The 16,885-nt window shown below is 32.7% G+C and overlaps 2 protein-coding genes and 1 long non-coding RNA gene across 3 annotated transcripts; 2 read left to right on the top strand and 1 right to left on the bottom strand.

The window, feature by feature from the left end:
• Nucleotides 1–5,653: 5,653 nt before the first annotated feature.
• On the top strand, nucleotides 5,654–8,550 carry LOC146901398 (increased DNA methylation 1-like). The gene is made up of 7 exons (XM_085735658.1): nucleotides 5,654–6,441; nucleotides 6,545–6,665; nucleotides 6,786–6,856; nucleotides 6,948–7,174; nucleotides 7,541–7,627; nucleotides 7,791–7,890; nucleotides 8,210–8,550. The coding sequence occupies exons 1-7, from the start codon at nucleotides 5,806–5,808 to the stop codon at nucleotides 8,435–8,437; spliced, it is 1,470 nt and encodes a 489-aa protein (XP_085591784.1). The 5' UTR covers nucleotides 5,654–5,805; the 3' UTR covers nucleotides 8,438–8,550.
• A 3,923-nt stretch (nucleotides 8,551–12,473) lies between these two features.
• Nucleotides 12,474–14,612, top strand: LOC146901397 (uncharacterized). The gene is made up of 2 exons (XM_085733674.1): nucleotides 12,474–12,686; nucleotides 13,920–14,612. Exons 1-2 carry the CDS (start codon nucleotides 12,647–12,649, stop codon nucleotides 14,324–14,326), a joined length of 447 nt encoding a protein of 148 aa, XP_085589800.1. The 5' UTR covers nucleotides 12,474–12,646; the 3' UTR covers nucleotides 14,327–14,612.
• Nucleotides 14,613–15,077: 465 nt separating this feature from the next.
• On the bottom strand, nucleotides 15,078–16,580 carry LOC146901396 (uncharacterized). Its single transcript, XR_015021936.1, has 2 exons — nucleotides 16,505–16,580; nucleotides 15,078–16,033 (listed from the first exon to the last, which is right to left on the bottom strand). It is a non-coding gene; the product is annotated as an uncharacterized LOC146901396 (long non-coding RNA).
• Nucleotides 16,581–16,885: the final 305 nt, after the last annotated feature.

Genomic DNA, 16,885 nt, shown 5'->3' with positions numbered 1-16,885 from the left:
AGGCTTTTGAAGCTATCATAATCTCGAACCGTGACTTTAACTTCCTCCAAGCTAAAACAGTTTTATCAAGTTCCCGCCATCCATCTGTGTAAATGCGCAAAAGTGTAAATCATTCACAACAGGTGTATCAGCATGACGCCCCTTAAAATGATCTGCAAAATGAGCAAAAACTGCATTATGCACATTAGAACTCCCTCCACTTGAGAACCATCCACCGTAATAGAAGAAATATTGTTCCCCTTCGGGTGACTCGATATAACACCATGAAAAAACTTAGAGTTTGCATCTCCTTCTTTGATCCATCAGAGTCGAGATTGTTGCTAACAAATACTAGTAATTATCCGAGATAATGAATGTAAATCGTTCGTCAGCCCACATAACTCCTTGATTTCTCCATCTGACAACATCTTAGTTTCACCTTTGCAACCTAACAGGGCTATATGTTCCTTGAGGGAAGAAATTTTGCCTGGTAAGTTTTGAACATGCTTACTATGCCATAAATTAAGAGTCGATTTAATCAGTTTAAACTTCTCCTTGGCCACATACCCACCCCATCCTTCAACCTGAAAAGATCTTCACTGATCACACGCAAACTGCTTATGGCAAGGAATCTCAGCCCAACACTTCAGCATTCTCTTTGGTCTAGGCCCCCAGTTAACCTCATCGACAGACGACACAATAAAACAGTGATTCGATAACCCTCGAATTTGAGCCAACTGCACACAATTAGGCCAAGTTAAGCACCATTCCTCAGATACCATAAATCTATCCAACCTACTCATAGACCGACCATCTCCTCGATACCAAGTAAACGATCAACCAGCAAGAGGAAGATTAACTGACAAATTCTCATCAATAAAATTGTTGAAAGGGGCAAGATCCTCAAAACGAACTAATACCCTCTTCGATTTTCTTTCTTTCACACACCATGCCGTATTGAAATCTCCACACAAGCTCTGAGCCTCACAGATAAAGTTTACCACAACAATTGTTTAGCCACATATTCACAAGGCGCATAGACATTGAACAAATAAAATTCATCATTATTAGTAAGAAACCTACCATGAATCAACATAACATGCTCAAAACTACATGTTGACCAAACCTCCACTTCCGAAAAATCCCACACGGTCAACAATCCACCTGACACTCCTACTGAAGGCCAGTAAGAATAATCAAAAGATGAACTACCCCAAATGGAAGAGCAAAAACCCTCATCAATAACTGCTAAATTTATTTCTTGAATACATAACACAATCGGTTTCTTCTCCCACCAAATTTCTAACCTCCTTCCGCTTCTCAAACCCCCCCAAACCCCTAATATTCCAAGACACAGTCTTCATGACACACACACTACACCCCCAACGAAAGCTACTCTATCAACACTTGCCTCTCAATAATGTAAAATTGTTTTTGAGTAAATGAATTACTTATGTAAATTAGTTTTTACTGAATTAAGTTGAATGTAAAGTAAATTTTTTTAGGTGAAAGTGGATTGAACAATAAATTTAAAACAAGACTAGGCTATTATCATTGAGGTAGCATCTCACGTATGTTATGCTTATCTAAGACCATGGGCTAAAACAATTCAATAACAATTGATGGTATAATCAGTGTGTTTGTCAGTTTAACAGTTTACTAAGTTTTTTTACTGATTTATATTTTATTTGTTTTTGTAGATTTTTTCAATACAATTTGTTATTTTTTGTTGGTTATATTTCAATTATTTGAAGATAAATCATATTTAATGTGGGTAAAATGGTACTGCATGGACATTTGACATTTCATATGTTGGTGTTTGATTTCAACATTTAATGTGTTGGATTCTCTCCATTAGGTTATTTGATTAAGAAAAAGGTAGATGTCTTCATTATAAATAGAGTAAATTACACTTCCCTCCCCTCAAAGATGCTTGAAATACACTCCCCTCCCCTCTTATGTTAAAATATACACTCTCCTCCCTTGAAAAATAAAATTTATACTCCCCTCCTTTATAAGATGCTTGAATTACAACCCTCTTCCTTAATCATTAAATATGCACTATACTTTAATCTATTTTAACATAAATAATTATTTTTATGATATATATTAATTTTGAACCACCATTTAAGAAAAACTAATTCATTTCTTTATAATTTAAATGTCAATGATAATTAAATTTAAATATTTTGCTATTGATTTTATAATTTAGAGTATAAAATTTACTTTTAAATAACCATGTTTTATTGTCTTTAGTAATTTTTCACATATTTTAATTTTATTTTGGGTTGTTTTGTATTTTATAATAAAGTTTAAAACTACATGCTAATGAAATTGTGAATAAAAAATAGCTAAAAATATGTATTCAATTTTTTATTATACTAAAATAGACCCGTAGTACTATTTTTTTGGAAGTGTGTTAGATTATTATTATTTTTGCAAGATTATTAGAATAAAAAAAAAATATTGAAGGAGTAAAGTGTAGATTTTAACATAAGAGGGGAGGGTAATGTAATTCAAGCTTCTCTTAGGGGAGGGGAGTGAAAAATTTTCTAATATGTTTTGTATAAGAGGGGAGGGGAGTGTATATTTTAACATAAAAGGGGAGGGGAGTGTAATTCAAGCATCTTTGAGGGGAGGGGAGTGTAATTTACTGTTATAAATATGCCCTGCCATATACCTAACCTCATTCTGCTTCTCAAAAACCCTCAAACCCCTGACATTCCAAGACACAATCTTCATGATATCGTCTTGATAAATTGTCTTACGAAATTCAGGTGTTTCTGAGTAACTAGTTCACAACCACCGCATACCTAGCAAGAGAAGGCGAATCGCCGTCTAAGGTGGTTCTGAGTAACTTTCTCTTAACGACGCAACACTTTATGTCAATCTTCTCCACTACGGCGTATTCTAAACAACTGGCAAGCAGGGAATCTAACGGAAGGATTTGGTTCCATAATTGCTGGTATGTTATCTCCTCAATAGCAATTTATTCCATGGCCACATTTTTATTATATGATTGATAATTGTAGATCTGGATTGCATATAGTCAGATATCCGTGCTCATGACATCGATGGTCGTTCGATCAAAATTAATCAGCGAAAAAAACATGCACATCACATTTTTTAAAATCTAAAATACCGAACCTAATACGAGGATCGTTTGATCTTGATCCAACAATCATCGTTGTCGTGACAATGCGGATGTTCGTATTCATATCTATCTAAACTAAACCACAAACAGATATGAAAAAACACCACAAAACCAAATATAATTGAATGTCTTTTGTAAAAACCGTTCAGATTGAACTATATTTCATGTTTATTTTTCAAAATTGAACTGAATCGCATACAATTTTTTTAGAGAAATGATATTTGTACTATCAGTTTTGATAACTTTTTGACAATTTTTTCTCTCATACTCACATGATATTTTAGGGGAGGGGAATGAAAAATTTTCTAATATGTTTTGTATAAGAGGGGAGGGGAGTGTATATTTTAACATAAAAGGGGAGGGGAGTGTAATTCAAGCATCTTTAAGGGGAGGGGAGTGTAATTTACTCTTATAAATATGCCCTACCATATACCTAACCTCATTCTGCTTCTCAAAAACCCTCAAACCCCTGGCATTCCAAGACACAATCTTCATGATATCGTCTTGCTAAATTGTCTTACGAAATTCAGGTGTTTCTGAGTAACTAGTTCACAACCATCGTATACCTAGCAAGAGAAGGCGAATCGCCGTCTAAGGTGGTTCTGAGTAACTCTCTCTTAACGACGCAACACTTTATGTCAATTTTCTCCACTACGGCGTATTCTAAACATCTGACAAGCAGGGAATCTAACGGAAGGATTTGGTTCCATAATTGTTGGTATGTTATCTCCTCAATAGCAATTTATTCCATGGCCGCATTTTTATTATATGATTGATAATTGTAGATCTAGATTGCATATAGTCAGATATCCTTGCTCATGACATCGATGGTCGTTCGATCAAAATTAATCAGCGAAAAAAACATGCACATCACATTTTTTAAAATTTAAAATACCGAACCTAATACGAGGATCGTTTAATCTTGATCCAACAATCATCGTTGTCGTGACAATGCGGATGTTCGTATTCATATCGATCTAAACTAAACCACAAACAGATCTGAAAAAACACCACAAAACCAAATATAATTGAATGCCTTTTGTAAAAACCGTTCAAATTGAACTGTATTTCATGTTTATTTTTCAAAATTGAACTGAATCGCATACAATTTTTTTAGAGAAATGATATTTGTACCATCAGTTTTGATAACTTTTTGACAATTTTTTCTCTCACACTCACATGTTATTCTTAACCCCCCCCCCCCCCCCCCCCCCCATGGTTGTCACCAAAGTTGTTATTAAGATGTACAAATATCATTGCTCAAAATTTTAATCCTTTTTTTAATTAGTATGTTAATATATTATATATTGGTTTGATTAATTTTAATAACACTTATTAATTTAAAACAATCGACATTGTTATTCCATAGTGTTAATTTTTAGTATATATATGTTAAATTTTTTCATTAAATTTGTTTAAAATTGTATTAGTAGATTTTTACAATTGTAATTTGGATCAACTGAAACCAATTTAAACAAAACATCTTTTAATTGTATCGGATCAAATCATACATATATATTTTTAAATTCTGTTGTCGGGACTTGAACCTGAGTCTTTCGAAAAATGAGAAAAAAAATCAATAGATGCATAAATTGGTGTTTTTTTTTTTTTGGTGTCAAATAACCGAGTAGCTAGAAATTCAACTTTTTTTTTCAAGTGAATAAGTGAGATGTCTAGGGTTCGAACCCCGACCTTTGTATATATTATGCATTGTTCCTACCAACTGAATTAAGCTCAACGGGAAAAAATAGCGTTTAAAGGAGTCATCAAATTAAGCACCTTTTTTTTTAATTTGATAAAAAAAAAAGATCATATTTTTTTAAAGGAGTCATCCAAATTAAACACAACCGCATTTAATTTTAATCTTTGGATCAAATAATTTTTTACCTTAAAATCCATGTATTTGAAAGCTACATTAGTTCTTTTGCCGGAGTAATTTACAACTTTTAAGATTTGTTTGAATATATTACCTTTGTGGCCTATTTGATTTTGAATTTTTTTACTTATAAATCATTAAAGTGGATGTCTTGTATCTTTGTGATTTTGAATTTTTTTACATATAAATCATTAAAATGGATGTCTTATATCTTTATTCGGTCCTATGTTTTGCTTAGATTTTCTTCTTAAGAATTTTTTTTCTCATTTAATTGTATTTTATTTTACTGGTTCATTCAGTCAAATAATATAAATTGACAAGTTCATAGATTTTTTTTCCAGAGGAGTTCAAAGACAGTGAAAGTAAGCATCTTTTGTAGTACAAAAACTATGAAGAAGCATATTATGAGCTGATCATGTAATAGTTTTTCAATTACTTGTACGTAGAGTAAAAAAATTCTAATTTCATAAGGGTGATGAAAATGTGTGTATAATTGTTGTTATCCAAACTTGATTTTGCACTATTTAATAATTGTGTCACAGTATTTCAACATATTACATTTACATTGTTTGATCAAATTAATAATATAGCTTCAGTGAAGATGGCATATACTTTGAGGGTACGCACAAGACCAAATTATGTGGAAATAAGTGACTCAGAATCAGAAAGTGAGTCAAATATTGAAGGGTTAGAAGCAAACTGGGAAAAACCAGGTCGACGAGGTCGACGGTCATTTTCTCGTAGACCAAGACCTGAAATAGGTAATTTCTGGGAAACAAGAAATAATGCACAAAGTATGATAACTGAAACACCTCCATCATCGGTGAATGAAATAGCTACCATTGTTCCGGAAACGAGTATTAATCCGGAACAAAGTTTGCCAATGGAAACAGTTCCATCATCAATGAACGAAACAAGTAATGTTCAACAAACAAGTCATAATCTGGAACATAGCTTGATGACAGAAGAAACTCCAAGCGCAACAGCGGGGACTTCATCGCGTCAACCAGAAATAAAACATTATAAAAAAACCATCCTAGCATGGTTGACAACTTGCAAGGAAATTGATGAAGGGACCGAGGTGCGTTACCATGATGGGGAAAAACCGATAACCGGTCGAATTTTCAATGGAGCCATCTTATGTAGCTGTTGCGACGAGGAAATCTCTGTATGGAAGTTTGAGATGCATGCTGAAAGTGATAATATGCAACCATACAAACGCATTTCGGTGGCAAAGCGGAAGTCCTTCCTCCAAAACATCCTGATTAGTAAATGGTTGAAAGAGGATGAACAAAAACGTCGGGACATGTTCATGTATGCTCCCATACATGACATTGTTTGTTTAGTTTGTGGAAAAGGAGAAGATGAAGGGGGATTTATTAACTGTACAAAGTGTCCCTCCACTTATCACCGTTCTTGTGCTTTTATACAGGTAATTAATTAATTTACTTTTTTTTTCTTTTGCTTACATGAAGGGTCTTGCACATGAATTAATAAATAAGTGTGAATTGTTTCTTTTCATTTTTATACTGCAGGGTTTTTCTCAGGAAAACGACAACCATTGGTTATGTTCTTACTGCAAGTGCAAATACTGTAAGGGTGATGATGAAGAGGATTATCCTTTAGACATCATGTGCAGCCAATGCAACAAGCAGTGTAAGTTTTCTCCGGTCATCATCTGATATTTCAAATTCAAATCTTCCCTACTCATCCACCTCACCTCCTTTGTTTTCATGACCATAACTCTCTGAAGTAGTTTACAAAATGATTTTGTAGGTCATTGGAAGTGCCTAAAAAAAACTGTGAAAGATTTATTAAGGACTCACTGTTCCGTAAGTTGTAAAGAGGTATGCATTCATTTTTTCTGTGGATTATGATTTGTACATCGAATATGAAAATCAAATACATGATATTTGTGGGTTATGATTTTTTTGAAAGATTGATGAGAAATTGAAGGGATCAATCGGAATCCAAAATAATATCAATGGGAATGAGAGGTATTCTTGGAGAGTCCTCCAACAAATGGATACGAAAAGTGAGGATCATTATGTAATAAGCAATTCAAAGGTTGCAGCTGCTTGCATGTTGATGGAAGAAGCTTTTGGGATGATAACAGACACACATACTGGCGTCAATGTGGTGCAGAGTGTTCTATACAACCGCAGGTAAGCACTTCTTAATTCTTATGTATGTTTAGTGTACATTCTCATTAGTCATTACCGCACCAACCAAATATATTTTTTACCACTGCATTTATCACTCACTATATACCATGTAATGACACTTTAGATTAAAAGAGTATCGGGTGTCTAACAAAGTGGAGGTACAATACAACACTTTACATTTAATTAATTTATTTTCTTATACGACATGCATTAGTGTTGTTATCTATCATATTTTGTCTCTGATACAAACTTTTTTTTATTAGTATTATTCATAATATTTTTCTTCTTATATATAATACAAGCATATTAACCCAAAAAAAAAAAAAAAAAATTTCAAGCTACTCATTGTTATCCTTAATTGCTTAGATCAAATCTGAGGAGGCTCGATTTTCGTCGATGTTATACATTTATCATCGAAGAAGATGACGCGATAATTGCTGCAGCTACCGTAAGGTATGTCCTCTTTCCAATTGTTGATACTTTTTCAACTATTTTGTTTTGGTTATGGAGTTTAATTTGTAATAATTTGTTATTTCTTCACGGGTGTATAATTTTATTTTCTTATCAAATATTGTGATACACATTATCATTGAATTGTTATTCCTTGACTCTACAGATTTCATGGGAGAGAACTTGCAGAAATGCCTTTCATTGCCACAGATGAGGCATACAGAGGCAAACGAATTTGCCATTTGTTAATGGAGATAATTGAATCGGTGAGTAATTAACAGCTTCCTATATCTCATGCATGTTGTATGTCATTCAATCATATATATGTGTGTGATCCATTTTCAAAATGTGATATGCACATAAGTTTCATCAAATAAGAGAGTTACAACTAGAATGAGAGTGTCCATAACACTCCTTGTAGAAGAGAGAGATATGTTGATGCATAACCTTCCACTTTTCCATTGAACTTAATTGCATTCATTCATTGTATAATGTTTGTTTCAATTTAATTCACTTGTTTTAAGGTTATAATATCTTTGTTATAAAAAAATCATCTAAACTTTAGTTTCAATATTCATCTTGCAGTTTCTTCGAAGTCTTGAAGTTGAAAGGTTGACCATTCCATCTAATCCACAAACTGTTGAAATGTGGAAGCAAAAATATAACTTCAGTGAGGTCAACGACAAAAAGTTGAAGAAAGATATGGCTTCATATAACCTTTTGATGTTCCCCGGAGCTATACGATTAAGCAAAAGACTTCTACTGGACTTGAATGAGCCATTCGGGGATGTTGAGCCTAATACTGTCAATTAGAAGCAATGTACCTGTTTTAATCTCTTTTTGGATTTTTGTGTCTATTTTGTTGAACTTCTTGCTCTCTTTATGTACCTGTTTTGTTGAATCTAGATAATGTTATCAATTAGAAACAATGTTTCTGTGACTGTGAGGATAATATGATACTATTATATGTCCTTCATATTTGTGTTAGAACTTGATAGTTTGCATACGATGATGGATGATTCTGCTTACAGATTTAGCCAGTAATAACTATCCATGAAAAAACTAAATACCAAACAGGTTTGAATCAACATTACATTGGTATGTATGGCGTTGAACTAAATCCTAAGTAAAGGTCTGTGTTCGAGCATTGTGGAAAGAAAGAATATAGTTCGAACGGGAGATCCCGCTAAAGGTGATTGAGTTGATCAATAATTTGCACAAATAACCTAATTTCAAAATACATGCAATTTTTTATAGGTGAACTTAGGTTACCCATATAGAAAAATGGGGGATAATTTACCAATATCTTAACTGTCTATCCTGGATATGATGGTGCAGTACCCCTCAGATGGTAACACCTGTTCCGTATGGATATCTATCCAGGCGAAGGCTTAACAACTAAAACTCTACTTATTCCCTATAAATACTTATGAACAACATTGGGTCAGGTATCTCACTATTTACCCTATCATTATCCGGACTCTCTTAAAATCTCACAAACTTGAGAGTTAGAGTGTATGAAGGTATACCACCCTCTCCGGTAGAGACAGACTCATGACAAACTGCATTGGACGACGACGACAACATCCAATCTTCTACAATAAGCAAACCATCTTTAGATCCAACCAGATCAAGAACCATATTTTATGTGATTGTTCTTATATCGCTAATTTTTGGAGATGGTTGGGAAGCATCATCAATGTGCATTTGGATATACTAGTTTGGTCTTGAACATCATTGCTACTTGTTCTAGGGCTTGTCTATTCAATGCAAATTGTTAATTTGTAGTGCTATTATTAATATTTTTGCTGGTATTTGGTATTGTATAAACATTTGTAGATTTTAGGATAAGCTTATTCCTTGAAAGGCTTTCATCAATATTATCATTCCAAATGTTTTTTTAGTGGTAATTTCTCCAATAATGTTGTCGCTCCCAACATGTCAAAATTTATGATTCTAAAAACTTTTTTTTGTGATGATTTAATCTCCTAATGTTCTAAAGATCAAGTTTGTTCAAAGATCATCATGCTATCTTTCTTAGTTGCTTTGCTTTTTACATTGGTAAATTATATGCTATGAATGATGAAACTATGGATGATATGCTTGCTATCGGAGTAGCTTCTAATAAAATATAGACTCACTTTTGGCTTGAAACCAATTCTCAGTTAATTAATTTATCTTTCAAGCAGCCTAATGTTATTCCTTGGATTTAACACAATAGATAGCAAAAGTACATACATTTGCTTAGAAACATGTCTTTAGAGGTCTCTCAAATTTTCAGTGAAGAAAATTGTTGTGCCGATAAAATTGCTAACACTGATTTACTCTTTTCAAACTCTAATTGGTATGAAAATATTCAAATTACCATTAGGGATGATTTCCATTGTCATGAAAAACTCGCTAGATCAAAATTCTGGTATAGGGAAAAGGGTGTAGAGTTAATATATATATATATATATATATATATATATATATATATATATATATATATATATATATATATATATATATATATATATATATATAGAGGACATATCTTGTGAGAATGGTCATTTTATGTGAGAATATGAGAATGAATTTTCAGCCTTTGGATTCACATTTAATGGCCAAGATTAAAATGCTTTATTAAAACAACTATGTGCCTCTCCTTTTCCCATAACCACGCTCATCTCTTCTTCTTCCACATACCTGCTTCCTATTCCCCTACTCATCTTCTCCAATTTGCTGTCATATTCCAATAACAACACATTAAGATTACTCTGCTTATCTCTAAACGGCATCGCGATTTGGAAAAAGGTTACACTTCTCTCTTCTATTCTGTTGAAGGCAAGCTGTTCAAAAAAAAAATCTGTTGAAGGCAAAGAAGATTAAAGATGAAAATTTAGGGTCATCAACATTAACAACCCCTTTTTTAAATTTGTTTTCCAGTTAAAAAAAAAAAGGTTTGAAATCATCTTTTCAGATCAACTACTCCATTTTTGATTTTTTTTTGTTCAGATTCAAAAAATTGAGAATTAGGGTTTTGATTTGTTTCTATTTCTCTTTTACTTTTAGTTTAGGGATTGACCAATATCTGAGTTCACAAATAAGAAAAATAATCGATATTAAATTTGGATTCATGAATTTGAAGATGTTGAATGGGTTCACAAATATTGATGAATGAGGCATATATATTTTTTTTTAATATGGATGATTGTTACAGCAATTTTGATAACGAGAAAAAATAATATGAACAAGAAAAAAGAGATATATTCATTCTATAGAAAAGATAAGAAGGTGTAATACGTTTTTTAATCATTCAAGTTTGTTGGTTTGTTCCAAAAAAAAAAAAAAAAGCAGTAGCTATATGGAAGAAGAAGGGGTGAACGTTGTTATAAGAAATGGAGAAGCACATAGTTGTTTTAATAGAGCATTTTAATCTCAGCCATTAAATGTTAATCCAAAGGCTGAAAACACATTCTCATATTCTCATATAAAAAGACCATTCTCACTAGATATGTCCTCTATATATATATATATATATATATATATATATATATATATATATATATATATATATATATATATATAAGGATTTGCTAGAACACACAAACTAGTTTTTATGTGGGAGTGTTTTAGCAAGGTACACCTTAAGGTGCATTTAACTACTTTTTAGTTATAACTTGCTAAAACACACATTCTAAAAAATAAGTGGGTGTATTATAGCAAATGCCTATAGGAGTTGCTAACATACACCGACTTATTTTTTGGAAGGTGTGTTTTAGCAACATTCACCTTAAGGTGTATTTAACAACTTTTTAGTTATATCTTTGCTAAAACACACCTTAAGAAAAACTAGTGGGTGTATGCATACCTCATAAGGATTTGCTAGAACAAACCAACTAGTTTATATATATATATATATATATATACAACATTAAATAGAATCTAAACATAGATAAACCTAATGTATTTTCAATTTTTAACGAGACAGAGATTTTTATGTATCTTGCATGTTGCCTTAGATATTGACCTAGTCGCTCCAAGTTTGTACTTTATTTCTTTTTATTAATAAATTTTGAGTGCTAATAAATGATAGATAATGGTTTTGGTGTGTCAACATAGTTGGGATGTCGTAGTCGTCACATGATATTTTTGCACTCTAATTGCTTGAAAAAAGATGACACAATTTTGACTCAACAACAAACAATGGTGGAATCATCATCGTTGTTAGTTTGGCAATTCATAAATTTTTGCTACTTTATGATGATTTTTTTTATGAGGACTCAACATGTAGATTATGTACTAAGAAAAATGAATCAAATGAAAAATATTCAGATCAAAAGTGATAGAGAAAGATCTAGAAAAATTATAAGAAAATATTTAGAGATTAATGAGTTGGATCCAAATATAATTTATGATAAATATTATGACACAATTTTCAGGTAGTTGACCCTATTTAGTGGGCTAAGGATTGATGTTGTTGGTGAGGGTTTATCCAATACAATTAGGTGTTTAATTTCGATTTGATTTCATTACAATAATTTTAAGATAAATTTTATTTAACTTATAAAAAGTAACACTTTTCTTATTCACAAAATAATTTCTTAGTAAAAAAAAAAGAACAAAAGAAGAGAGTGACTCTCTTCGATATAAATACAACGGCTCTGCCTTTGCCTTAGGGTTTGTAATTTTAGACCAATTTCATTCAACTTTAGTCATTAGTTCAATGCTAGAGACACAAACCTAGCCAAAGAATACGACTCGGGACTAATTTTGTTGTCAGGCGACTTGCTTTTGCTCGACAGAGTGATATATCCATTTTATTTTGTTAAATTAGGGAACGAGAAAAGCACTTTCTCAACCTTCTCTGGTACGAACTTTTCCATTCTTGTTCGTAGATGCGACATCAATTCTTTCATTGGATTATTCATTGCATATTTTTGAAAACATTTTTCTGTGCAGATATTTCATTGATTGATTGATCATTCGCTTTTTCGGTGGTCTCTACCCAAACTTCCAAAGAGTCCAAAATATTTGAAGATGAAAAACGTAAAGCGTAGATCTGATTCCGAAATCGATGGTATGTTCACTTCTTTTCAGTAATTTGCGCAATGGTTGAGATTTTATTATGTAGTAGATAATTACCACCTCCTCCGTCGGGGAAGTGTTCCGATCTCTTCAATTGAAATATAAATTGTTTGGATGTAACTTCATTAATGTATTCGAAAGCTTCGTTATTTGATTTGCTTGATTAATGTACATATTTTAAATTCGTTCGAGTGTTGATCGTGTCGTCATTAACCTAATTGATTTTGAAATTTTGAGACTTGTACTTCATTCAAGTGGATTGTTAATTGCTTATTTCTTCTGTACAATTAATTCGCCATCAATCAATTTTGTTACATCAATTCATAGACCTTTAACCAAGTTGTTTGGGCTCCAGTAGCAAGGAGCTCCTTCCAAGGGCGTACCCGGGGAATACCGGGTTCGATCCACAAGAGGAACAACGTTTGGTCAGTGTGCATGCCTCTACGCACGAGCCGGATTAGTCGCCCACCATTGGTGGGTCGAAAACCGGTGCGAAAGCAAAAAAAAAAAAAAACAAATGTTTATCGGTATTTGTTGATTGCCTTGCCACAACTAGTTTTTTTGAAGAATCTTATAGATGTAAGTTTTCCTCTTGTACCCTCCTGGCAATGAGAAATGATTTTTTTCTTAATCAAAATGGATATCCCGACAGAGGGAATTTTTTTTGGTAGAAAGTAACATGTGTACTTAAAACAAAAACATATATAATGTGTAATATTTATAGACATGACCATACTAGAAATAACAGCATATTCACATGATATCATTTTGTGACATAAGGCTCTTCTTATATACTTGCATAGAAATTCAACAAAAGTCAATACATAAATGTTGAAGTTTGTTAGAACTTCAGCAAAGGCAAGCTGACACTTCTTAGTAACTACACCAAAGTTGTATTCAGACTCTAATTTCAAAGGGTTCAAATTTGTTGTAACTGCGTTACATAGTAAATAATTTCGGTCGTTAATTTATGACCAAAGGGCTCTGATTATGTATATTCACAAATCAACTTCAAATAATATCTGTCATTGATTTCGATCAGACAATCAAGATCAATAATTGCACCACACAATTACAACAGATAATCTAATTCCAGATTCAATATCAGAATCAACATTTGTGCAAATGTTTCTTATACAAATATAATATTTTAAACTATCTTTATTATAATTTGTCATGACTATTTAGACACATAAAGTTGATATTGTTTGATCAAAACTTTCAGGGACAACATCCAAAAAGATTGCCTACAATCTTAGGGCTCGCAGTAAAAGAGCAAGCTATGAAGAATTAAGCGATTCTGAAATTGACTTGGACATGAGTTTTGATGGTGCAAGTGCAGATGATAATAAATTGGCAGACTCAACAGATTTGCAGAACTCAGGAGCCGATTCAACAGCTGACAACACCATTTTGGTAGCTCAAAAAGCAATGGAGACTGAAATGGTGGAATCTAATACAAATTTGAATGCAGGATCAGGAACAAGTAACATACCAAGTGGAAGCTCAACATCAGGTGAAGAAAATGTTGCAGGTGAGAACGGTGCTCAAGGTGATATTCAGATTGGTCAAGAATCTCCAAGGAGACTACTTCCGGACTTGAATTTAGAGCCGGATCAGCAAGATGAGTAGAAAAAATGCAAGGGATCATTAGTACAACTGGTGAAGTTTGACTGGATTTGGTAGTATGCAGAGTTGTGGCTGAATTGTTTCTACATGTTTTTCTCTTGATGTAGACATTTGAAGTGTTTAACTTTTTAGGTTGTTGTTTCAAAAAGAAACTTATTATTATGTTAAATTATGCATTGTTTGAGACTCGTGTTATTTTGTTGAATCTAATTATTTTCAAGTATTTTGACTATTTATCAGTAGCATTTTGTATTTTATACTAAAACCTTATTTAAATCATTGCAACCAAGTCTCAATGCAGTCTTTGCTATGTTAAATTTTTTTTTTTTTGAAAACTCGGTATCCGATCCAAGAATCGACTATTCCGAGGGGACCAATCCCACCGCCCACTTGCGGGGGCCCCGTTTAAAGCCAGAGCAAGCTCTGTATGGACTTAGCCCACCGAAATTGGCACCAGAGGGAATCGAACCTGAGACCTCTGGAGGAGCAAACTCCAAGATCCCAAGCCAACCACTAGGCCAACCCCAAATGGGTTTTTGCTATGTAAAATTTGATTTTTCTTACATACGACAATAGTAAAATAGGTTGATTTTGTTCATACCCTTGTTTGGCATCATCAATTTTAGACTTTTATTACATTGAACTTTGTGTTTGTTTGATCCAATTTCAGAATTTGTTCATGAAAAAGAGCACAAAACATTTACAAATATCTCATCTTAAGAACATTGAGTTGCTTATTCACATACCCAAGAGAGGATGGAAATCACGACAAATCCTTCACTCAAGCAATTGCAACACACAATATCAAACCAAACAATAATGCATCTCCATTCAATCTTCCTTTCTTAAAACTATGAAGAACACGATTGTTATATTTCTGACCTTACTAGCTAGCGGTGTTGTCAAATATCGGCCACGGCGGATATCGGTGGCGGGTTTTTGGCTTTATGCCTTTCTTTCATGGCCGATTTTGTGAAGGATGGCGGCGCCATACTCAAACATGGCGCACCATACGTCGGATTTTTGGCTCTCCACCATGGTCCACCATCAACAACACTGATTACTAGATATATTGTTCTTCACATAGAGTCAAGGTACACCTTAACCTCACCGGTGAAGTTGAACATCCTTCGACTACTTAAAATGAAAGCAATAAAACAAGCATTGGCACTTTTTATAATGGTTTTTAAAAAATGCCATATTACAAAGTTTGATAGCATTTCCTAATTCCTATATCTTTTAGGAAATTATAGTGAAGAAATATATATCAAAGACAATTATATGAATAATCACTAAGTGCACCAATAAATTTGATATGTGCGGCATAATCTGTTGCATTTACACTAATTGTCTATGATGCATAGGTGCGGGTACCAGTACGTAATACGACAAATTATAAAAATGAAGGTACGGGTACATTCGTATAAAACATCAAAAAAGATTTTTCAAGTGAATTACTACACTTCTATCATCATGTTGCTTGAGAGTTTTATTTTTTTTGTGCATCCCCTCTACTATTTTCATCAAAAGCAAGATAATTTTGGTTATTTTTTCAGCACGTACGTTTTTGCTGCACCAACTACGACAAAATAACGATGTAAAAATAGGTACGGTTTGGTACTAAGTTACGAGTACCATACGCGTACCCGGTACCGGTACTTCTCCATGTTTGGAGTACCCATGCTTCAGAGCTAATTGTGCAACACAAACCTAGAAAATAGCCTAATTAAAAACATGAAAATAAATCTGACCCATTCATGATACAATAATGAAATCAAGCAAATTGCAGCACACAATAATGAAATCAAGCAAATTGCAGCACACAATAATGAAAACAGCTTATGACAGTTTTCATAAGCTTTTTTCAACTTATTTTTGTAAATTCTTTAACCTAACTTATAAAAACAACTTATAGACAAAATAACAAGAGCGAAGTAAAATCTAGGTATCTTAATATCTTTGTGGTTGTTACTCATGGAAAATAAAATCTAAGTATCTTTTTAATGTAGTAATTAAAATTTATAAAGTAGTTTCTAATTGAAAAGTGTAAACAAGAGTGAAATAAGAGTATTACCTAATAAAAAAAAAACGAAGAATTGAGAATGATACAAAAATAATATAAGTGGTGGAGAAGAAATTCAAGATTGATGATGAGAATATATAGCGATCGATGGTGTTTACCGTTAGTTCTGGTGACGGGACTATCTCCGGCACCGAAGATTCGCCGTCGTATCAGATCCTTCTTGCATGTTCCTGTGGTAACAAGTGGAATAGAGAAACTTTAAGCGGTGAAATCATACTATATATTTATCTAATATCTTTTTTAATTTGACAGAATAAACATTTAACTTTTTTAAATTAATTAATATAAGGGACTTAACTAGATATATATCTTTTAATTGTTTTAATCTCTTAACTCAACCAAATAATCTACCATTTTTTTTATAATTTTAGATTTTAAAAAAACATATCATACTAAACAAATAGAAATTAGCTTCAAATTTGTTTAAAATGAAATCATTTATTTTAAATCTAAAACAAATGTACTTTCAGGGGAAGGGG

This window comes from Medicago sativa, chromosome 8, assembly GCF_051527215.1.
Source record: "Medicago sativa cultivar Bolivia chromosome 8, Bolivia_mono, whole genome shotgun sequence".
Taxonomy (NCBI): Eukaryota; Viridiplantae; Streptophyta; class Magnoliopsida; order Fabales; family Fabaceae; genus Medicago; species Medicago sativa.
Note: the sequence above shows the minus strand (reverse complement) of the source record. Positions and strands in the feature narration are given on the sequence as shown.